This window comes from Capricornis sumatraensis, chromosome 16 (assembly GCF_032405125.1).
Source record: "Capricornis sumatraensis isolate serow.1 chromosome 16, serow.2, whole genome shotgun sequence".
Lineage (NCBI taxonomy): Eukaryota > Metazoa > Chordata > Mammalia > Artiodactyla > Bovidae > Capricornis > Capricornis sumatraensis.
In genome coordinates this window covers 47,489,832-47,515,194 of record NC_091084.1, presented here as the reverse complement: position 1 = coordinate 47,515,194, position 25,363 = coordinate 47,489,832, and the positions used below count along the sequence as shown (strand labels likewise).

Here is a 25,363-nt window from a genome sequence, read left to right as displayed (position 1 = left end):
AAACCCCCTATTGACCAGTCACAGCTACCGGTGAGGAATAGGCAAAAATGTGCCTGCAGTTGCTGTCTTGGCCTGAGGGTAATCCCCAGAGAAGCACTTGGCTGAGAGCTTCCAGCAACTAGGGAATGAGTGTTTCAGTTCTCAAGGAGGGAGGCAGCACAGTGCTAACTTCCATCCACTATAATATATTCTTTTTAAAAAACAGAGACCAGGAATTTCTTGCTGAACTCAGAGTACATACCTCATTTGTCTTGGCTGTTTCACTTTACTGACCTCATTCACCTTCCCCATTACCTTGATATAGTTTGGCCTTTGCATGAAAGATTTAGCCCTTTAACACCATAAATAGTGAGATAAGAAATAGTAGGTGCTGAAGGAATGTTTTGAAAGACTAAATGCACCTTCAGCATTTTATGCATATTATTTTACCCTCTCTCCTTTCTCAAGTTACTTTTTCTAACTCTCTTGAACTATGGTATCAGTTCCAGATTTAATTGATTAAGGGCTTGGGGCCTCCCTGGTGGCTCAGAGGGTAAAGCATCTGCTTGCATTGCAGGAGACCTGGGTTCGATCCCTGGGTGAGGAAGATCCCCTGGAGAAGGAAATGGCAACCCACTCCAGTATTCTTGCCTGGAAAATCCCATGGACAGAGAATCCTGGTAGGCTACAGTCCATGGGGTCGCAAAGAGTTGGACACAACTGAGCGACTTCACTTCACTTCATGTGGCACACAGCTATATAATCACAGAATATTTAACATGTTATCCAAGCTAATGCTGGTCAAAACCATATCTCAATTTATTTTTAAGATTATAAAACTGAGATTCAGAGAAGTTCACCCAGAAAGTTAGTTATCAATTATTGATTCAAGCACAGATCAAATAATAGCTAACATTTGCTTAACACATACCCAATATCCCTCTAAGTACCAGCTCATTTAGTCTCCAACAATCCTACGTAGATGCTGTTATTTCCATTTACTTATAAAAAACTGAGGTACCAAGAAGCAACATAACTTGATCGAGGTTACACATCTGATTATAGGTATTTGGTTTTCCAACTTTACCCAAGTTTTCTAGTTGCCATTACATACAAATGTATTCCTCTTATAAGAACATGCATTTCATTTCTCTTGGAACTGTGGGAGTAGGAATTGTAGGCTGGGATGCTATGACCTTTCCTGTCCTTTGGGAGTTGTGAGTAATCACCTGCAGTCAATTTTCTTAATTCTGACTTCATAGTTCTACTTACAGAAGACATGATTGAACCCAGAACATTAGAATGTATTTTATGCCTAATAATAAGTATTAGGAAGGAATTCTAGCAACTGTATTGCTAGTCTTTGTGCTACTTTCCCCTCATCTATGTTATAGTGTTATCTGATTCTAGAGTTACCATTGTTGTGAAAATAAGAGACCGAGAATCGCGTGTTTTTTTAAAAGAGGCATTATAGGTGACCTCAGCCTATTTTATGACATAACTACATTGTAAACCTCACAAGAGTGGGATTTCTTGTTCACCATTTTATACATAGTATGCAGTAAGCACCTGAATGTCTGAATGAATGATTTACCACCTCAATCTCAAGTTTTCCAAATTTAAGACCCTGAGTGATGTAGAGACCACCCCTCTGCAATGTCATTCATCCCAATTTAAGCAAGGCATGGGGGAACCAATATTTATTGAGTAGTGAAATGGATCACTATATTGCCATTTCAAACTACACAGTTTTTACAAAAGAATTATTTTGAATAAAGGCATCTGAGTTCCCAAAATTCCTTATTTGCCTAAAAGCAGAGCCTTCCAAAAGATCTCAGCTTTTTAAATTAGCTGTCATGAATCCCCTCCCCAGAGTAACTCTAATCTTGTCTTTGTGAAGGCAGCAGTTGACACCACACTCAGACATCATTATCACCATCATATCTTCAGGCTCTCCTGCAAGGGGCCCATTTACCTTACCAAAAAGCCATCTGTTTTCCTATAAGTGCCCTTTCTCCCTCTGCCTTTCCTCTAGTAATTGATGTATATAGACGCCAAATTCCAACCACTTCTTTGAGTTACTCATAACTGAGTAACAAAGGACACTTGTTTTCACTCAGTACCATCTTCTGAGAGTTGCCTGAGCTGAAACTGATTTGTTGGTCTTTTCTTTTTCTAATCATTTAGGCAAAGGGCTGGCAGTCGCATTTTTCATTGGTGGCAAGACCTCTGTTCTGTGCTTCATACAAATGAACACTTGAGAGAAGTGATCTTGTGTCACAGCAACCTTGATGAATTCGCAATGAAGATTTTTAATCAAGAACTAAGGCACCCAAACTGTAAACTACAAAAACTGCTGTAAGTCTGGGATGAGAAAATGGAGTTATTCTACTCTCTTTCTTTATCCCACCTCCCACTCCTACTCATTAGGGAGGATTAGTAGTAAACAGAAATTAAAATCCACTGCATAAAATACTCTTAAGAACATCAACTATGGGAACGTCTGGAGTTGTGGGAGCATAAGTAACTTTTTCTGGGGAAAACTGCACAGAGCGTAGAAGTGGTTGACCTGGTTTTTGAGGCTTGATTAGGAATTTTCTAGATAAAGAGGAACATAGAACTAAGGCATTCTACTCAGGTCAACAAAGCATTTTCAAAGATAAATTCTGTGTTTTCCCCACTCAATACAACACACAGATGTTAAGTGTTTAGTTCATTAGGTTTTGACAGTTGCATACACCTTTGTAACAAATACCCAAAACAAGATAGAGAATAATTCCCTCACCTCGTAAAGTTTCCATGTAGTCTTTATTTACGTCTCTCACTCTGTCCTGTCCTAAAGGCAACCACCTTCTGACCTCTGTGACTGTACATTAGCTTTGTCTGTTCTTGGATCTCATTTAGATTGATTCCTGTGTTCATCTTATTTTGCTCAACAAAAGGTTTTTTGAAATTCTTGTTATTGCATGTTTCAGTCATTCATTTCTTTTAATTACTGATTAGCATCCCCTTGTAATGATATACTCCAACTTGCTTACTCATTTTCTTGTTAATGGATCTCTAGATTATTTCCAGTTTATGGCTGTTATGAATAAGGCTTCTATGAATATTTTGTACCAACCTTTTTTATGACATGTTCTTATCTCTTGGGCTAATACCTAGGGATGGAATTGTTAGCTCATAGATGTATATTTAACTTTTTAAAAAATTCCCAACTAGTTCTTCAAAGTGCTTTTACCATTTTATAATCGTGCCTGCATCGTATATACATTCCAGCTACTCCTTATCCTTGCCAACATTTGCTATTTCCTTTTCAAAATTTTTATATCTTCATTTTATTTTAGATACCCTACCACTTTTTTACATTTGCTTGTTCACATCTCTCTCTTGTCTGTCGGCTCCAGCAGGAGCTGGAACCGATCCTATTTTTCTCTGTATTCAATGCCTATCAATGTGCCCAATGCCTGATTGGTGCTCAGTACTATGTAGTGAATGCTGAACAAATAATTGAGACTTCTTGTTTCCATTAGCACTGGAGATGAATGTTCTTTTTTCGGGAAACAGGCTTCCCTTTAAATATTTCCCTTAGAATCTCAAGTAAGTAGATGAAGTCTGGTCTTGCATATATTTATAAATGTTGACATTTGCCCATATATGATGATGAAGCAGTTAAGTCCTTTTCACTTACCTGCCTTCATCTCGCCCACAGTGACCCTTCACTGGATGCCACCAACTCAAATCTCAACAACAGCTGATACTGGGGCTTCCCAGTTGGCGCCAGTGGTAAAGAACCTGCCTACCAATGCAGGAGATATAAGAGACATGGGTTTGATCCCTGGGTCGGGAAGATCCCCTAGAGGAGGGCGTGGCAACCCATTCCAGTATTCTTGCCTGGAGAATCCCTTGGACAGAGAAGCCTGCTGGGCTACAGTCCAAGGGGGTAGCAAAGAGTTAGACACACGGAGGCAACGCAGCATGCAGTGTCTTCTCTGGGGTTAAATGGCTTCCTCTTTTAGAATGTGAGAGTCTTTTATGGGGGATAACACCATGAAGATGGCTCTCAGTCTTTCTAACCTTAGTGTCACCTTACTTACTCAAATCCCTTTTCCCTGACAAGGGGATTGTACTTTCAACTTAGGTTTAGTGAGTGCATTAGGCACCTTTACTATATGGTGATACCTATCTAAATGGGTATAAAGCTTTATTCTTTTGGTGTGCTTGGCTGGATGGGGGGTGAGGGTGAAGGGTGAGTGATCTGCAAAAGTGAAGGGAGATGATATCACAGAGGTTTCTGAGCGGTTAGAAGTATGACTACACTGGGCATTTGGGGCCAGCAGTGGCACTGGAGGACCCAGTCTTAAGTCTCTGACAAAGTTAGGAGATGGAAATTTAAAAATTGGCCGATTTAACTTACTTCATATTTTGCTTTCTGCTGTCTCTCTCTCTACCTAACAAAGCCCATGAGATGACAGGAAATATTTTGAAAAAATGTGTTTTGCTAATTATGCATATCAAATAGTTGATATTAACTGTGAACTCACGTTGGCTTATTTAAAGGATTAATGTTGTGAATTAATGTTGTAATACAGTATTTGGAATAGCCCCAATAATATTTGGTCATTGTTCCTGGGACTGAAGAGTTAAAAAAAAAAAAAAACCCTCTTCTGCTTTCCTTATGTTACATCTTCTTTTCCTTCAAGGTTGAAAAAAAAATTGAGAGTATTGGTTGTCAGGATACAATGGACATCTAAGTCATAACCCAGTTTTTTTCCTAGGCAGCATGCTGAATCCTGAGTGTATGATCTTGACCTGGAATATAAGAAACCTAGTGTCAGATAAGAGATGGTAGAAATAGACAGTGTCTAAGAGCTGGGCTTGAAAAGAAAAGGATGTCGTAATCAGGGACAGAGATGATGATGTAATCTCTCCTGTGTATTTTTTCTTCTGAAGGTTGAGATTTACTTCTTTCCCTGACGTTTGTCAGGGTATCTCTGGTTCTTTGACTCACAATCAGAATCTGATACATCTTGACCTGAGAGGGAGTGATATAGGGGATGATGGAGTGAAGTCATTATGTGAAGCCTTGAAACACCCAGACTGTAAACTACAGAATCTAAGGTAAGTCATGGGGTGTGTGTGTGTGTGTGTGTGTGTGTGTGTATAATTGAGACTTTTGTCTGTCCAAATACTCTTACAGCCTGGACTTGCTATTCTTTGGGCTAACTTAAATTTACTTTCCTGATACGAAATAGCAGGGATTAGTAGATCCAGGCGTCTTTCCTCTCGACAGGACCTACAACTCCTCCCACCTCCCCCACTGAAGAACTCCATTGTATAATTCTCTGTGTCTCCATCTTCTAAGTCTGGGGGAAAAAACGGGAGCAGACCCAGAATTTGTAAGTTTTTCATATTTAAATGCAGGCATACTCACTGTATCTTTGAACTCTCACAGAAAAGAATGCACCAACAGTGGGTGGGGTGTGCAATGCTCTGGTGGACTAAATTTTTTTAACTTAATTTTGGATAATGAATCCCCTTACCTTATAATTGCAACACAGTGAGCAGGTCAGAAAGTTGAGGAAGATCAGTGCAGCAGCTGTCAAGGTACTTGCTAGCTTTCACACACTACTGACAGGCCTGACTTTCTTTACAAAAGTAAGAAGGTTAGCAATCATACTTGGTCTCCACATTGTGTAACAGATTTCAAGAAAGATCTTATTTTCCAAGGAAAGGCACTTAAATCAACTTCTCACAAAAGAAAAACAACCAAAAAAGAAAAACAAAAAATCGTTACAGTAAGTTTTACCTTCGAAGTTTTTGAAATCCTTAGGTTCAGTTCAGGGGAGCAAGACTGAACCTTGATAATGAAGGGCCAAGGTAAGGCTGTATTTGTAGGGATCAAATTATAATCTCTATGTGGACAAAAACAAGTGAAATCTGAAACAGGACCTTCTTTTTAACAATAGGCAAAAATGTCATTGGGATTCTTTAAAGTCTCACCAGTTTTTACAGGATGAAATTCACAGGATATCTGCAAAGTTTTTGGTTAACTCTTGATCATGTGTAGAGTTCAGTTGTCAGCAGGCCAGCCTAGGGTATTGGTTTTACCAACTACAAGGACATTTTAGGTCACGAAATTTCTCCTGTATCCAAGCATAAAACATATTAGCAGCAAAGGGTTGTTAAATAGAGGGAAAGATGTTTTCTTGTAGTGGGAGCCAAGAAAAATGCCTTGGCACCTGACAGGTCAGCAGGAGTGATAAGATTCCTTTCATCAGTTGAGATTTGAATAAGGCATTCCACTGATGAACCTTGATGTAGGCCCAATTACTAGACTTTCAAATAGGAAACCATTTCTCCGAGTCAACTGTTATAGGGCTGTTGCACCAGTGCATAGAATGTTTGGAGGCAGAAGTCATCAGAGCTTTGTATATTGTCTAACACTATATTCTGTAGGACTGGATGTTCTCTCAGCGTGGGTGGCCACTGGAGAGTAATCAGTCTCATAAACATTTCATATCATGAAATGTTCCTAGGAAAAACTCCAGTTCTGTGTTTGCTTTAGGCCTCCTGTTATGAGAATTAGAAACAGCTTGAGTGGCCACGATTGTCTAGTTTAGGCATAGATCATGCTGAGATTAACATTTAGAATTGCATTTTGATGTTTTACTCTCCCTGCTGAATGTAGATGATGTGGGCAGCGAAAGTATTGATGAATTAGTGGGTCTCTGCCAGTCTGTTTCACCAAATATGATCCCCAATTGCTACAGGGACTTAGCAAATTTAGAAATAGTGTTTTAAAATGATTTAAATTGTAAAGAGACTCATATCAGCCCTTGCAAATGAACATTTTGGAAAGGTACACACAATCACTAATTTTCATGTGAATATTTCACTCTGATATTTATCAAAGGTTTTCCCCCACAAGAGAAGAAAGATCTTGTCTCCCTGTCTTAATAACTTCTTCCACATTGTGATAACAGGGTAGCTCTTAAAACATGTTGAACACATGGGAGCGGGGATCTTGGACATGCATTTACTGCCTAATTGTGCCCAGAATCCTGTCTCAGTTTGCCTATACTCTGCTGTTGTGGTTACAAGCAAGGTGAGGGAGCAATCATTGGTTCTGCCAAACAGCCACCTGAGGAATGCTAAAATGGTATAAATGCAAAACACCCCTTAGATCCTCAAAGGTTTTGAGTTAGAGGACTAACATTCTAGAAAGGGAGCATCTAAAATGGTTGCTAGAAGAAACTGACTAGTTGCCAGTTATAAACAGAAGGTACTTGAGAATGTCAAATATCCACAGTCTTGGCTCTATTATTAAGTAGAATAGAATACTTTATAATATTAATAGGTAGAGTGCATATGGTCCAGTAGAAACGTTTGCTTTTCCAGGATTGAGGAACTTGCAGTTTATTACAATTGTTTACAGTCCTTAAGAGCTCAAAGCATAATGAGTCATGATAAACATGCACAGACTTTGGCAAAGTGAGAGTAAACACTTTGAAACTAGAAATTCTGCCATCTGCATAGGTGATATAGCAGGCAGAGACTTGACAACTGAACTACCAATCCTCTCTTCTCTTACAAAAATCTTTCATTCATCAGTTTTAATAAACCTTCATATGTATATTTATACAGCTTCATAATCACCCCAAATAAGGTTTAAATGAAGTATCATTTAAGCATTTAAGCCCTAACTTTTAAAATGCAAATAATATGGGACATAAGACAATTCATTGATTTGGGGGAATTATTTGATCTATAAGGGAACTGTAAGATTTTGCTACTATAATTTGAGTAATATGAACAAGAAATGGTAACAGATTATTTTAAGAATGTAATTTATTTTCTGTCTTTGAAGTTTAACTTCTGTATATGTGTTTAGATAAGCACACATTACTAATTCTTAAAATGTTACATTACTCTGAGCCTCCAAAATCAATGAGTAGGTTTAGGAAATATATTTGACATTAAGGATAGTATAATCACTGTTACTACGAATTTAGCAAAACAGTTTTATATCTCAAAGCTTAACCCGGATATCATGATGTTTATATTATCTGATTCTAAGATTTAGAAAATTATAATTTTATAAAGATGTCATTTATTTAACTCATTTAAGTTATACACATGGATTTATATTTATATTCTTTTAAATACTAGCATAATCTATGAGAACTGTAAGATATTTAAGTTTTTTAATTTAGATTTATTGTTAAAGAAATGGAAAACCTTTATGTGATCTAAAAAACCATGTGTGCATTTTTATTTCTCACTTTCATAAAATTAGGGAGAAGTCCCATAGACATTTTAAGTCTCAAATTTTGGACCAAATTAACTTATCCCATGATTTACCTTGCTTGTGGCTCAGACGGTAAAGCGTCTGTCTACAATGTGGGAGACCTGGGTTCAATCCCTGGATTGGGAAGATTCCCTGGAAAAGGAAATGGCAACTCATTCCAGTACTCTTGCCTAGAAAATCCCATGCTTGGAGGAGGCTGGTGTAGGCTACTGTCCATAGGGTCGCAAAGAGTCGGACACGACTGAGCGACTTCACTTTCTTTCACTTTAGAACAGGCCCATGAAGCCTATCCCACTAATGTAAAGGCCCTTTCTCTTGTGAGCATCATTTCCCTGGCACCTGTGGTACATTCAGCCCCTATGTGGGTAACAGACAACTTCTGCAACCATTTTGCTTTGGCAACAACTCCATTCTGCTTATCTTAATTTGTAGTTCATATCAGAAAACTCATCTCACACTCAGCAACAAAAAGAAATAACCTGCAAATTAAACATGCATTTTTAGAAAAGAAAAATACACTCAGACAGCTGTTCCGAGCTCCCCAAGAGTTCATGCTCTAGGACAGCAGGTCCTTCTCACTGAGGAATGGTGGCTTTCTTGGGTGATGCCTTTTGAGTGGCAGTTTTCTTACCATAATCCTGTAGCACAGGCGAGCTTAACTCCACTGGGTCTCAACTCATGAATGAAGCTGTAGCAGCTTCCATCAGATAAAATTCTACCCTGACCACCTCTTGAACTGAGATAACTTATTCTAGGAGCATAGATTCCTTCCTCTCAGTCCCATTGCCTAAGGACTATTTTATGGACCAGTGTCCCATGACAACTCATAAGAGCCACAGACAGCAATCAATAAGAACAACAAAAGAATAAAAATTATAATGTGCCTACCGTAAAGGGGCTTTGGAAGTTTTCAGCCAAGGGCCTAATTTTAGTGGCAACATTAAGAGACTGGTTCTCCAGCAAGACCTGAAAGTAAGTGAGTGCATCTTCTCTGTTTTGCTGGTTCATTATTTAGGAGTTAAGTATGGAGTCACAAACCTCAGCTCTCACCTTCCCTTTTGGTTGAGTCACTGGTGATTGATATTACATATTAATAATAAGAAGACAGAGCCTTTAAACTCTAGAAAAAAATTATTTTTATTATCATAATGTGAGATGAGAGTACTGATAAATCTTTTTTCTGATTTAACAAAATTCTTTCAATATTTGTAACATTTAGGAATTCCAAAATATCAATTTGAGTATTGAAAGAAAGACATTATTACACAGGGCAATCAAAATTACAGACTTAAAAGCACTTAATGGTTGTTCTCACAAGACATAGCAATAATCGGTAAGGTTCAGGTACCCTATAAGATTCCCTTGTTATGATAAAACAATAAAACACAGCAAAAATGTTCTTACAAAATATTTTCTGATTTATGATACCATCTGCTTTTCTTTGCAGATGCGAGGGAAAGAGGGATCATTTTCTTTTTATGAGGCTGATATTTCATTCATCAAGCATTAGGAGGTCCATAGCTGAAATTCTATTAATTGGCATAAAGAAAAGGGATTAAGAAACTCAAACTTATAATATGGAAAAGATAAGAGCAAAATAGATTATGAACAAAGGGACTCTAGGGCATTGTACTGTTTATATCTCCAGTCAAAAGCATTTTTTAACGTTTCAGTACCACTTCTATTTCTTGATTCATAAATGAGCTACATTTTGTTTCATGTCCAGCAAGTTATAGTGCCTGCTTTTAATTGGTAATTATTAGTTATTACTCTTCAGGATTCCCCCTCATATGTATGCTTGATCAAATTCAACAGCATTTAAAATACCCCATGTAAAGCAATACATGTAGTGTACCTCTGTCATATAATTTCCAGTATGTTCATTTAATCTAGGATTACAAGGACTAGATAGTCTACCTTTTGAACTCTTCTAAAACTTTCTATCATGGCAACACACATGATTGCAGCAATTATTTAGACTTAATTCTATACATTTAATTTTTAATCAGTGTGTACTGCTAGTTTTTTGGTTTTGTTTTCTTAAACTCACCTTTCTCACTGTATAAAATCTTAATTTTGATTCATTGCACCATTGGCTAGTACAATTTTAAACTAACGTTTCCATGCAGGGTGTGTGAATGATACATTTGCCAACTTTCTTTATATCCTTGGATTGCCTTCATAGATGAATGACAGCATATCTGGGTCTCAGGCCTCCACTCTGTTCTGCACACTTTGACTTAGCTACATTACTTTCTAACATCTAGGTTTCTAAAGAGAAGTCTGAGAAGAATCTGCCACTTCAGCTGCACCTTCCCAGACTTTCTCACTAGTGTTCTCAGAATTTTTTAAAATTAGTTTTACATTTTGTTACTTTCGACCCTGATGCTAGGAAAGATTGAAGGCAGGAGGTGAAGGGGATGACAGAGGACCAGATGGTTGGATGGCATCACTGACTCAATAGACATGAGTTTGAGCTAGCTCCAGGAGTTGGTGATGGACAGGCAAGGCTGGCATGCTTTAGTCCATGGGGTTTGCAAAGAGTCAGTCACAACAGAGCAACTGAGCAACTGAACTGAACTTTTGAACTGCTGGAAACCTTTGTTTTTTCCCTGTCAGAAATGATTTCTTTGAATTTTTAAAAATGACTTCAGGGCTTACTCTCTTGCATGTGCTGTCTCTGTGTCTCTTTTCTAAGAGCATCTGATAGTCTTGAGAGTCCTTTGGACTGCAAGGAGATCCAACCAGTCCATTCTAAAGGAGATCAGTCCTGGGTGTTCTTTGGAAGGACTGAAGCTGAAGCTGAAACTCTAATACTTTGGCCACTTCATGCGAAGATCTGACTCATTGGAAAAGACCCCGATGCTGGGAGGGATTAGGGGCGGGAAGAAAAGGGGACAACAGAGGATGAGATGGATGGATGGCATCACCGACTTGATGGAGATGAGTCTGAGTGGACTCCGGGAGTTGGTGATGGACAGGGAGGCCTGGCGTGCTGCGATTCATGGGGTCGCAAAGAGTCGGACACGACTGAACGACTGAACTGAACTGAACTGATAGTCAATGGCTGTAGCTTTCTTCCTATATAATTCTTACTTTTCTAAGAATTACTTTTGTCCTCTTAATCCTTTATCCTCTCCTTCTAGGGGAATTTCTTAGATTTATTTATGTTGATTTTTCTCTATTGTATCAAATACAGATTTCAGTTCTCTGTTGTTTTTGTTTTTCCTTCATTTTTGTTTTTTTTGGGTGCTTGAACCCCTGTGAAGCATTCTCACTTCTGATGTGCTATTCTTGTTTCACAGAATCTGCATCGTCCTATACATTTAAAATGTAAAAGAAGCCTTTCTAAACATTTTCTTCTGTTTCCTAGTTTTGTTTTTTATACTTGTGCTTATTTTCTGTCCCTTAGTATAATGTATCTTTTTCTGTTAAGCCTTAATATTTTATCCACTCATCCCATAATATTGGAATATCTTTTCTGTCTGGAAGAGCTCTATCCATACATAGTTTATAAGATTTCCCTTGTTTCCCTAACTGCCTTGTTGGCTGCTGATACAATATCTTTTTGCATTAATCTACTCAGGATCCCATAATAAAATACCCAAAATAGCACAGACTGGCAAGCTTAGAAAACACAAATTTATTACAGTTCTGGAAGCTGGAAGGTCGAGACCAAATGCTGGCAGAGCTGGTTTCTGGTGAGGCCTCTCTCCCTTGCTTATAGACGGCTGCCTTCTTGTTTTGTCTTCACATGGCCTTTTTGGGCATGTACTCACTCCTGGTGTCTCTTCCTCCTCTTATGAGGACACCAGTTCTATTGAATTAGGGAGTCTACTCCTATGACCTCATTAACCTTAATTACCTCCTTAGAGGCCCCTGGACAGGGAACATACAAATTTGGGGAGGCCAGTTCAGTCCATAACAACTTTTCAGAACAAGCTGAGGTTTTTCAGCTTTAGGTCATGTTCCAGGTCATCCACTAAGGACTAATTCTGGACCGAGGAGGGAGCTGCTCCTGTTCAGCCTACCTCTCTGTACCCTGATTTTGATGTAGAGAACCAATTCTCAAGGGACTCAAGTTGATAAGTCCCTGATTAAAGGGAATAAGTAGAACAAGCCCAAGTTCCAGGAATGCTACTGCCTGACGCTGCTTACAAATAGCTGATATTACTCTCAGCCATGTTTAAAGCCCAAGTTGTGTGTAAATACGAGTCTCTAAAAATAAGTGCTCTACATGCACTTTAATTTTCTTGTTGTTTCCCTTCCTCTTTTAAGAAATACTTCATTTTATTTCTAATTTACTTCTTATTTTCACTGTTAGGGACAGAGTTACTCAGAAAACACAGATTGGCTGCCATGAATAAATGAAATCTTGACAGTAGTTTATGGTTGGTTCAGCTTTCACCCCTGGTTTCCTGCCCATCTCAGTTCTGTTTCAGAAGTCAAAGTGTGCAAGGATACAGCCATCCTTCTGTCTACCTTCTTCATGTTGTTGTTAAATTCCTCCCAGATTAAAAAAAAAACAGCTTATTATTTGAAAATACTTTTTTGAATGCTTTCATACATATTTTGTAGGGAATTGGGGAGGTAGGGATGGAAGAGACAAGCTTCCTCCCCTCCCCTTCCTGTCTGTCAGAGCCCTGTGCTTTAGGTAAATCACCCTCATTCTGTGTAGGGAAGCTGGGTTTCAGAACAGGTCCCAAAGACCGGGAAACCACACTCTGTGGCTGAGTGAGTTGGGGTTATAATTCTTTTCTGAGGAGTGGTCATTTCTATTTTTCTGTATCGTTTTCCAGCTTGGAATCCTGCGACGTAACTACAGTTTGTTGTCTGAATATCTCTAAGGCTCTTGTGAGAAGCCAGAGCCTGTTGTCTCTGAATCTGTCAACTAATAATCTATTGGATGATGGAGTGAAGCTGTTGTGCGAGGGCTTAATGCATCCAAAGTGCAACCTGGAGAAACTGTCGTGAGTCTTTCTGTACTGTTTTCTAGAGAAACATTTTGTTCAGTTTTTTTTTTTACTTATGAACTGAGTGGGTCTTGATATTCATTGGCTCATTTGTCAGTCTTGGATGACCTCCTCCTTCTACCTCCTTCCCCCTTTCACTTGACTTTTAGACATTTCTTTTGTTTATGACAGATGTCTTATTTTCATTCTTTTCCAGCCTTCTTCTCTGTCCTCTTGTATTTTGTTTCACCATACCTTGTCCATGGCTGCAATGGAATTCATGATTTAAGTAGGTTTGATGAGGTTGCTTCTGTAGTAGAGATGTAGAGGTTGTTAGTACCAGCTAACTTCCCTCTGAAAGGGGAGAGAAGCATGCACTTTGGGACTTGACTGACCCCTCTTCATCTGTGTTTCTGCTTCAGCTTAGAAAGCTGTGGCCTCACAGTAGCGTGTTGTGAGGATCTGTCTTTGGTTCTCATCAGCAACAAAAGGCTGACACACTTATGCTTGGCGGACAACATCTTGGGAGATGGTGGAGTAAAGCTTATGAGCGAGGCCTTGAAACATCCACAGTGCATTCTACAGAGCCTAGTGTAAGTGTCTACTAGTTTTTACAATATATATATATATATATATTTATTGTTATTTACTTGGCCATGCTGGGTCTTAGTTGTGGCATTCGGGATCTTCTATCCTCATTGCAGCGTGTGAACTCTTAGTTGCAGCTTGTGGGATCTAGTTCTCTGACCAGGGATCAAACCCAGGCTCCCTGTGTTGGGAGTGCAGAGTTGTAGCCACTGGACCACTAGGGAAGTCCTAGTGCCTGCTAGTTTTCATCATTCCCATGTAATAACATTTTGAAATATATTTAAACTAGGAAAATATTTTGGACATATTATGTCCCTTGCTTTTTCCCTGTTGTCTACAATGATGAAGATGATGAGGGTGATGATATTAATAATTGCCATATATTGTGACCCTACTCTCTGCTGGGCCCTGTGCAAAATTTAACCTGCAGAGAAGTACCCATTGGTGTCAAATTGGTCACCTGAGTTCTAAGTGCCTCCCTGAATAGGTGAGGATTGTGAGGCTTAGAAAGGTTATGCAACTTGCATAATGCTTACAAGAAAATGATGTATTTAGAATTAAAGTCCACCCATCCAACTCTATATTCTGGGCTCCAAACAGTTAAATATGTATCACTACCATTAAACAAAGACAGTATTCCATGGTATGGCTGAGTTATGATGTGACAGTACTGTTCATTGCTGTTAGGTAACGTGAGAAGTATGTGAGTTTATGTTGCTGCATAGGATGAGAGAAGACAACACTTCAAAACAATGATTTTGTTTGATTTTTGGTCAGCTCACAGGCACCCACTTTTTGAGCTTTTTCACCTTTCCAATTTGCTTCAAATGCTGAATGACCATAGAATGGTCAACATTGGGCAACTTCTCATGTAGTTGTAAGAGGATCAGTTTCGATGATTGCCAGCCACTATGCTCCTCATCTTCAAGGCTCGTGTCGCCTTTGCACAAACTTCTTGAACCACCACTGCACTGTACATTCATTAGCAGTTCCTGGGCCAAATGTGTTGTTGATGTTGTGAGTTGTCTCTGTTGCTTTATGATCCATTTTGAACTTAAATAATAAAATTGCTCGAATTTGCTTTTTGACTAACATCAATTCCATAGTCTAAAATAAATATAAAATAACCAGCAATTAATAAGTCATTAGCAAAAAAAACCATAAAGTAAGAAAGGTGCACTAAAAAGATGTATAACATAATCACATTTATTTAAGAATGTATTCCAATATCAAATGGCAAATTACAACAATGCAAAACCCGCAATTACTTTTGCACCAACCTATACAAGATTCTTTATCAATATTAATTAGTTGAAAATAACTTTAAAAATTATTTGTGTTGAACATCTTTTCAAATTTTTTGGTTTCTACTATTCTAGAAATTTCCTCTTACTAGGCTTAGCTTTCCCCTGATTTTTTTTTGTTATATCTATTATGGTTATTAATGTCACATATACATTATCACTATTATTTTTATATATTATAAATAACATACCTGTTGTATTTCTAACTTTCTTTATGGTTATTTTTAGAATATAGAAGTTTAAAACTTTCGTGAAGTTGAATTATCTTCCCCTTCATGACTTAATAGAATTGTTTAATATATTTTAAAAAAGCCCACTTCTGTCATCTTTTTCATATTCATTATGGCTTGTGAAAGTCAGCCTGCCAGGCTCCTCTGTCCATGGAATTCTCCAGGCCAGAACGCTGGATTGGGTAGCCATTCTCTTCTCCGGTGGATCTTCCCAACCCAAGGATCGAACACAGGTCTTCCACATTGCAGGCGGATTCTTTACCATTTGAGCCACCATGGCTTAATTTTTAACACTTATTCCAAATTAATTTTGTCATAAGATTTAAATTTACCTTGCCCTACATATTAGGGGACATTAAATGTCCCCTACAGAAAGGACATTAACCCTAAATCATTTATGGCATAATGTATCTTTTCCGTTCTGATTGGAAATGCTGCATTTAATATGTACGGAAAGTCCTCATTTAATTATGATTCCGCCCATTCTACTCCATTGGCCTGCTCCTCTGCTCCACAGAGCTGCTTCTGTAACAGGATACTATATTTTCGTACAATGTAGGGAGGCTAGCATGTTCTTTTTAGGAAGAAAAATTCTGAAGAACAAGAATCCAGTTTGAAGCCAAATTTGGCACAAACCTAAGTGAGACAGCCAAAGAGGCAATGAGGAAGGAGAGTATTTGATCTGAGATAGATGGAGGGTTGGCAAGAAGATAGGGGCTTAGAAACCTCTTCAAAGATATACAAATCTAAGTAGCAGAGCAGTGATTCCATCTCTCCTCACATTGTCCACCCACAGGCTGAGGCGCTGCCATTTCACGTCACTCAGCAGTGAATCTCTCTCAGCCTCTCTCCTGCACAACAAGAGCCTGAAGCATCTGGATCTGGGGTCAAACTGCCTACAAGACGATGGAGTAAAGCTTCTGTGTGATGCCTTTCGGCATCCAAGTTGCAGTCTTCAAGACCTGGAGTAGGTGCTCTGTGACCTTATTTTTGTGTAGCTTTAAGTACTGGGAGGGCAGGGGAGATGGGAAAAGAATTCTGAGAGCAGAGATTCTGTCAGAGAGGAATACACACTAATTCTCTCTCATTCTGCATGAGAAAAGCTGGAGGAGTCTATTCATCAGATTTTTGTTAAACAATTACTACAGTAATCACAGTCAACTTCCCTCATTCCCTCGGTTAAGGAGGGTCAGAGACCTCAGGTTGAACTGTATGTAGCCATTTCATTTTTGCCGCGGTTGTGCTTCAGGGAGTCTGTTGTGTGTCTTCTACCTAAATCCAGGAAGCTGAATTGTGCTTTACTAGTTTTTCTTTCTTAAACTCGAGTTTATACTTAGGTCAACTTTGAAAGAAACTGGGAATGAAGTTTTTAAGAATATCCAAGAATCCAGTCATTCTTAAGCAGCAATCATTTTTAATTCCATTAGTCTGTCTTACTCTAGGAGTAGGTACACAAACATTTGCATATATGTGTATGTATAGTTGTGATTACATGACTTTAAGGTTTCCTTTTTACGTGATCGTATTTCAGATAAATGTAGTATTTCATTTAAATACTTACATATAATTATTTATTTTAATGGCTACATAGTACATAGTATTTCATTAGGTAAATATTGTGGCTCAAGTGAAGCAAGATAAGAGATGTCACTTAGAAATCTCACTTTCCCACTAGGGCCTCCCATGCGACTAATAGCCTGGGTGAGTCATTAAGGGTCTAAGCCCAACACTGTTTTCCTAGAAACTGAAGATCGATGGGATACCTAGAAGTGTTTGGCCAGATTGGATTGACTTACGATAACCAAATTTTCAAATGAGTTTAATAGTTGATTGTCATTTCTATAAACCCTGAGGTGATTGAACTCTTGGATTCAATAAGTACCTGTACTTCCTCTGAGAAAATGTATATGATATGGGTTACGATGTGATTTTCTGGTTTCTTTTATTATTATTCACCTGGAAAACAGAAATTTACTTCATGGAGTTTATCATTAAATCCAGTGCCTTCATTTCAGCTACAGAGATATAATTTCTATGTGGCCTATGCACACAAGTTGTTTGCTTAGCCTGCATTTTCTCCTAAGCATTGCTGTAAACACATAGACAAATTTGTGCCTTCTTAGCCACTTTCAAAGTCTCTGCAGGCATGCCTATTCTCTCAAGCAATCTTTACATCAGATGTGAACTAGATGCTCAGGGAACTAACGGCTATCTCTAAGGTTACGCACTTGTCCTAAGGTAACTTACAAAGTGCTGACAGCAGGGAAATAAATATAAAGCCAATTATAATAGATTCCATATGCTGTTATAAGGATGTGGCAAAAGTCCCAAGGAGCGAGGAATGAAACAGAGGAAACGTATTTAATTTAGGCTTGAAAGATAAAGAGGATTTTGTTATGTGCAGATACTGTAGGCAGAGAGAAAAGATGGGGAATGCAGGTAGATGTGATATATTTGGGGTAGGGTAAATGGATGTGTATGGTTGGAAAATAGGGTGGGGACAAAATACGGAAAGAGAAAGAAAGGCCAGATCGTGAATGCTCTTGAATGTCCTACAAAGGACTTGAAGGAAATACCTTTTTGTATGTAGCTTGCTTCTTTCTTCTTTGGAAACAGTACTTTTAGATTCCTTAACTGCAGTTTAATTTCAAAAATATATTAGGAACCGAAGGCATAGAGATCTGTGGATTCCTCAGGAAAATTATATCTGATCCTTTTTTTTTTTTGGCAGAGGTAGAAATAAGTGTTTATACCCTTGACTTGGGAAGCTTACTAGAAAGCTTACCTATTTGTGGGAGAAAGCAGTTTTACCTGTTGGTTTTTTCTTGCTTATTAAGCAATCCCATCTGTTTTTAGTGGTTTAACATTAGGCCTTCCTGTGTGCATCCTAGGTTATAGATAGAAAAGGCTTAGGGAAAAAAAGGCTCACCTGGGCGTTCCTTCCAGGAATAAACTAATAAAGCCTCACAACTGAAAATCTCACTTCTCTTTTTTATTTCTCACAGATTGATGGGCTGTGTTCTCACTAGTGCATGTTGCCTGGATCTGGCTTCTGCTATTTTGAACAACCCAAACTTGCAGAGCCTGGACCTCGGGAACAATGACTTGCAGGATGATGGAGTGAAATTTCTGTTTGAGGCTTTGAGACATCCAAACTGCAATATTCAGAGGCTTGGGTGAGTTCGGTTTTCCTTAGGAAAATGATACCTATTTGATGGCTTGTATACCTAGAAGAAATTTAGTATATGCAGAATGGGTGAAAAATTAATGGGGCTAGAAGGTAAATTATTCTCAAAAATGAAAATCTGAATTTCATATATATAAATCGGTGTATTACATGTTCTTAGCATAGAAGCCACACTTCACATTACTTTGTGTCCCCCTTAGTGCTTTGGACATGGTATATATTAAGTAAATAGTGCTTAATTTAGGTCTTCTATGTTCTGTTATTCCTCAGATATTCCATCTGTCCTTGAATTAATTTTTCTTAGTAAATCAAAGGTTTTACTAATCATTTTCTACCTGGAAAAATGCTGTCTGTGGTCTCAAGGAGCTTGTAATCTAACAAAATCTAATCCTATGTTCTGAGTACTTTTTATGTTGAATAATGTTTAAATTTTTATTTTCTCTAAATCTTGAACGGATTCGTATTGGCTAGTACATTTTTACTTACACAGCATAAATTATTGACCTCTGGGTCAAGAAATTTGCTCTACATGTGGAAAGCCTAGACACTATGATATATCTTCCTGGCTCTTCTAAGAAAGTGTTGCTTTTTCTATGTTTCCATTGACAATTTACAAATACACACACACACACACACACAAATACATATAAATTATATATACATATATATTTCACAATAATTATGATATTACTTTTGGGTCTGACTTTTAATTTTATTCTGCCTGTTTTAGCCAGTTACTGTTTAATGCATCCTGCCAGGAGAGTGGGGTCCTATCAGAGACAGAGGACTTGATTACTCAGAGGATAGCCACATAAGCATTGGGCATGTTTGCTGGCAGTTTCCCTTGTGTCGCAGATCCCACAGGGTCGATGTGTAGGACTCAGATGGATGCCTGCACAGGCAGTTGTTGCATTCCAGGAGACGAACGTTGAGTTTGGGGGACCCATCATTTCATAGTAAGCAGTGAGCAAGCCTGCCCTTTGTCCTGGAGGGAGACATTTCTTTATCCCTCAAGGCTGCTCACTGCACACACATCCCAGGAAACGATCAGGTAGTGTTGTCAGGACCTTGCATTTTTGTCAGTAAAACATGTAGGAGAGTGACATAGCCATAGAAGAATGTCTCCCAACAATTTCCACCAATTTTTCTACACAACAGAAAAAGTTTTCTGCAGAAGTCTTGGCTTCTGGTGAACTTTCGCACGGATATGCCACTCCACTGGCCACTCTGATTTAGTCAGACCAACAAAGGCTGGGACCAAATTTGTTCAGTTTGTCTCTATGCCATTTAATTAAGGTCACTATCAACAGGACTCCAAGCACAGGATGAGGCCAATTTGCAGTATTGATTTAAAACATGCCCCAGGGCCCTGGGCTTTGCCAGCTGAGTAACAATAAAAGGAACAATGTGTCCAATTTTTGATTATAATTCAAGAAAGGGAATTTAGAACGACCTGCTGCTCCTGGTCTCATTAGCAATAAGGAAAGGAGGCAAAAGATGGGCCAGAAGCAATGCTTTCACCATTAAAGAGCCATTCAGTGGTCTACACTTTCCCACATGCAAACATATAACCTGAAGGTGCACAGGTGGCTCCAATGTGGGGTTTGTTGTTATATTTGATTTGGGTCACCATTGCCTTGCTTTGGTTGTATCGGGCAGGCAGTGCCGCTGAGGAGTTACAGCTGCTTTGTTTGCCATATGTGGCATAATCCAGGCTGTTCCAGCATTAAGAGAATCTTAGTGAATTTGCATCCACAGATTGAAACAAGTTCATACCAGTTGCCCTGTGAAAGGGATCTTACATTTGGGGTCTGCCTTTGACAGCCACAGGCATAACAGAATAGTTGAGGACCTGCCATGTCCATGTGAGATTTTCTGTATTCATAGCATGTAGACAGGCATGACAACTGGGCAGTGGGTCCAGGTGCCAGCTGCTGCTTGACTCAAGCAAACCACGTAATTATTTGTCAGGTGGCAGTGTTGGATCCAGGGTGACAAGGAGAACCATGGTGGTTCTTCCCACTCGCTGAACCTCTCAGGTTCTAAGGTGTTCTTTCTCCAGGTATTAGTGCTGTTAGCCTTCCTCCCAGTCAGGAACTCGCTGTGTCCCATCCCAGTGTCTAAACTTCACTTTCTCTCTAGTCATCCCCCACCAGCACCCGGCCTACAGTCCAGAGGGATAAGGCAGGAGAGGGACAAAAGCAATTTTACAGTATTTATAGAAACCCGTTGTATCCCACATCTTGGCTTGTTGGGGAGTTGTCCAGCATTGTACTCAACCAAACGATTGTTATTTTCACGAGCTATGTCAGTCCAAAAGAGAATCCAGGTATCTGATCTGAATTAAGTTTGAATTCCAAAGTCCTTTTTTGGCTGACCTGCCACCTGGAGGGTGTACCAGTCAGGGTCACCTGGAGTTGCTTTTAGGGAGAGAAAAGCATCATGCCTGAGAATGACCCGAATACAATCCTGAAACTTCAAAATAGTTTTTTATAGAAGCTGCCATCCCTTTCATCCTAATCATTACCCAGGAGGTAGCCAAAGAGAGATGAGCTTTTCAGGGGATAGTCACAATTGGTGACTAAACTGCCCCTCTAAGGAATGTAGACCAGGAGTTAGTGAGGGGTGTAGAGTCAGTAATATTTCTTATTTAATTTTGAGGGGCAGTCCAGAGATATATATATTATTTTTTTGCATATCTGAAAATATGTTAGTTTTCGATGAACCTGAATGAACACATTTGGTTGTCTTCATAATATTTTGGTTATCCTCTTAAGAGTTCTGAAGAGTCCACTGCCTGCTAGCATTGAATTTGGTTGTAGAAAAGTCTGAAATCAGTTGGTTCTTCCCCTTTAATATCCTTACTGTTCTAAAAAAATGGAGGAGGGGGACTATATATCCTCCGAATTTTTCCTTTAGCCTTTGTTGAATTTTCTTTAATAATACTTTTCTGGGGAAATGGTGTGCCATTTAAGTATGTAGATTGTGCTTTTTTTTTTGTGGGGGTAGGCTTTCCTATCTTTAGTTTCTGCTTATCTATTTGACTTAATTTTTTTTTCAGAATTACTAATTATGCTTATGTTGGATCTCTTTCGTTTTTCTGTAATTATGGATAATTCTTTATCTATATTCTTTAATCTTTTAAAACTCACTCTTCTTTTGCTGGATCTTTCTAACTCATGCTACATATTCCTAAGTGTATTTTTAGCAGTTGTGACTTCTTTTAATGTGGCCTTCATTCTATAATTTTTTTCTTCTGTTACTTTTAAGCTCTGCCAAATCATATTTTAAACATTTTATTTATAAAATAAAATATACAGAAAAGTAAATAAAACTAATGATTTTTAAAAAGGAAATATGTAACAGTCATGGTCAGGTTCAGATATTGAATTTTCCCAGTAAACTAAACTCCCCTCAGTTATCCCTCCCAAATCACAACTTCTCTCCTGTTCAAGAAGTAAACATTATCTTGACTTTTATAGCAGTAATTTGTGTTTTCCGCTATAGATTTATATAATATATGTAATCATAAACAATATATTTGAATTTTGCTTGATTTTGAACTTTCTATACAGGGAAATCATACTTTATGTATTCTTTAATGTTTTTTGCTTAATGTTATGATTGTAAGAGTCCTCTAGTTGTTTCATGTGGCTGTTTTTACTCATTTTTATTGCTATGAAAGATTCCAATGAATGACCATACTACCAACTATTGCTAACCTGAAACACTGCCAGATATTTTTCTGGCAAAAATGGATTTATTCAGGATCCGCAGAGAATTGTAATTTGGGGTCTGCAACCATGATGAGCCATGTGCAAGTCTCTACATGGCAAGGAAAGGAGAACGTGTTTACAGAGAGGAAAATGAAGCTGGAGGGGCTATAGCAAACCAAGAGTCTGGCTTTTCACTGGCTGAGTCCTTGCCAGGAAAGAAGTCCTTGTTGGGCTACGCTATCTTTGCAGGGTGTGAGAGCTCCCCCTTCTGGTCTCCCAACTCTATTTAATTGAGGTTTGTGTTTATTATAGGTTTCTTCTGTGCTGTGCTGGGCTTAGTCGCTCAGTCTATTTAGCTGGTGGACTTTTGGATTGTTTTCTTTAATGATTAGTGCTGCTATGAGTATTTTAAAACATGAATTGTAAGACAGGTGTTTACACATTTATCTCCAGTAAATAATGTCTGACTCTTTGCGACCCCATGGACTGTAGCCCACCAGGGTCCTCTGTCCATGGGATTCTCCAGGCAAGAATACTGGAATGGGTTGCCATTTCCTTCTCCATAGGATCTTCCTGACCTAGGGATCTAATTTGGGTCTCCTGCATTGCCAGAAGCGTTCAAAAGCTACCCACTCCAGTATTCTGGCCTGGAGAATTCCATGGACAGAGGACCCTGGTGGGCTACAGTCCATGGGGTAGCAAAGAGTCGGACATGACTGAGCAACTTTCAGTTTCACTTTCTTTACCACTAGCACCACCTAGGAAGCCCATTTTAATACATGGATTGTAAGACAGGTGTGTACACATTTATCTACAGTAAATAATTAGGAGTGGAATTATTATTGGGAATATCTCCAAGGATTACACCCATTATGCTACCACTGGCAGTGTGTAAGAGTTCTTGTTACTCTATTCTTGACAATTTTGTCAGACTTAATTTTTAAAATTCTAGCCAATCAAGTGTGATTTTAGCATAAGACTGTGTAGAACTGGAATTATTTCTTCCTTGAACTTGGCAGAAATTTCTGGTGAACTTCTGGCAAGTGATGTTAGCCATTTCATCTGAAACTTAAAACTTACTGGCAAGTGTCTGTTATTATCTGCTTAATTTCTAAGTCATATCTAGTGTTTAGATAGCCATGTTTCATTAATTACTATATTTCTCTATTTTTGTTAATTTTGCCATTATTTTTCCTAAATTCTTGAGTTGGATGTTTATCTCATAAATATTTCCTTCTTTTCCAATAGACTTCATTAAGTCATTAAGTTCATCCTACAAATTTTGATATTATATGTGTTATTTTTGTTACTTTGAGTTTAAAATATTTAACATGATTTTTTTCTTCAACATATGGATTATTTTAAAGTGTACTACTTCATTTTCAAACATAAGGGTTTCTTATTATCTTCTTATATTTAACCTCTGGCACTGTAGTCTGAGAATATACTGTACATGATTTCAATGTTTAAAAAGTTGTTGACACTTGTTTCATGGCCCTTATATAGTCAGCTTTTAATGTGTGTTCCATAGTGCACTTGGAAAGATTATGAAGAGTTGTGGGTTGCAGTATTTTGTATCGGTTAAGATTGTTAGTTCTGTTGTTTAAATCATCTGGTATTTTTAATGATTTTTTCCAGATAATTCTATTGTTGTGAAAAATATGTTAAAATCTCTGCTATAGTTACAGATCTGTGTATTTCACTTTGTAGTTCTGTTACTTTTTATTTTCTATATTTGAGACTTCTATTAGTGACCACAAATTTAGAATGATTATTTCCTGATGAATTCTTGATAGTGTTTTATGTCTCTTAATGCTTTTATTCTTATAATGCTTTTATGTCTTATGTCTTATATGCTTTTACCATAAGGTTTGTTTTGTGTGATATTTATGTACCTTGTGTCATAATTATTGGGACTGTTACCCCACCACCTCTTCTTTATCCATTCATCTGTTGATGGACATCTAGGTTACGTCCATGTCTTGACTATTGTAAAAAGCGCTATTATGAATATAGGGGTGCATGTATCTTTTCAAATTATAATTTTCTCTGTATATATGCATGGGAACAGGATTACTGGATCATATGGTAATTCTATTTTTAGTTTTCTGAGGAACTTCTCTACTCTTTTCCATAGTGGCTGTACCAATTTACATTCCCACCAACAATGTAAGAGGGCTCTCTTTTCTTCACACTCTCCAGCATCTATTATTTGTAGAGTTTTAAATGATGGCCATTCTTCTGTTGTCAGGTGGTACCTCATTGTAGTTTTGATTTGCATTTCCCTAACAATTAGCCATGTTGAGTATCTTTTCAGGTGCCTATTGGCCATCTGTATGTCTTTGGAGAAACATCCATTTAGGTCTTCTGCCATTTTTTGACTGGGTTGTCTTGTTGTTATTGAGTTGTATGAGCGGTCCGTATATTTTGGAAATTAAGTCCTTGTTGGTCACATCATTTGCAAATATATTCTCCCATTCTGTAGCTTGTCTTTATATATGTACATACATATATATATACACATATACATACATACATCTCTATCTATCTATCTATAGTTTCCTTTGCTGTTAAGACCTTGTAAGTTTGATTAAGTTCCATTTGTTTATTTTTATTTCTATTGACTGAAGAGGTTGACCAAAAAAACATTGGTACAATTTATGTCAAAGAATATCTTGCCTGTGATCTCTTCTAGGAATTTTATGGTGTCTTGTCTTAGATTTAAGTCTTTAAGCCATTTGAAGTTTATCTTTGAGTACAGTGTGAGGGCGTGTTCTAATCTCATTGATTTACATGCAGCTGTCCAACCTCCCAGCATCACTTGCTGACGAGACCCTTTTTTTCCCCCTATTTTATATTTTTGCCTCCTTTGTTGAAGATTAATTGACTCTAGGTGTGTGGATTTATTTCTGGGTTCTCTATTTTGTTCCATTGATCCAGTTCGTGGTATTTTGTTATCCTTGTTTTATGCAAGGGCCCTGGTTGGTTGATTAGTTGGTTAATTTATCTCCATTAACTATGTCTCCTTTCCATTTATAGGCAGTTTGCCTAGTTTTTTTGAAATATGCCATAGAATTGTATTACCTTATAGAAGATGTA

At 38.1% G+C, this 25,363-nt stretch overlaps 1 protein-coding gene across 1 annotated transcript in view; it reads left to right on the top strand.

Annotated features, from left to right (window-relative positions):
* NLRP14 (NLR family pyrin domain containing 14) overlaps positions 1 to 25,363 on the top strand; it is a 34,529-nt gene that overhangs the window by 7,258 nt on the left and 1,908 nt on the right. The window contains exons 4-9 of the mRNA XM_068989398.1: positions 2,173 to 2,337; positions 4,930 to 5,097; positions 13,087 to 13,257; positions 13,662 to 13,832; positions 16,158 to 16,328; positions 18,367 to 18,537. Coding sequence (XP_068845499.1) covers positions 2,173 to 2,337; positions 4,930 to 5,097; positions 13,087 to 13,257; positions 13,662 to 13,832; positions 16,158 to 16,328; positions 18,367 to 18,537 — 1,017 coding nt within the window. The remainder of the gene's footprint in view (positions 1 to 2,172; positions 2,338 to 4,929; positions 5,098 to 13,086; positions 13,258 to 13,661; positions 13,833 to 16,157; positions 16,329 to 18,366; positions 18,538 to 25,363) is intronic.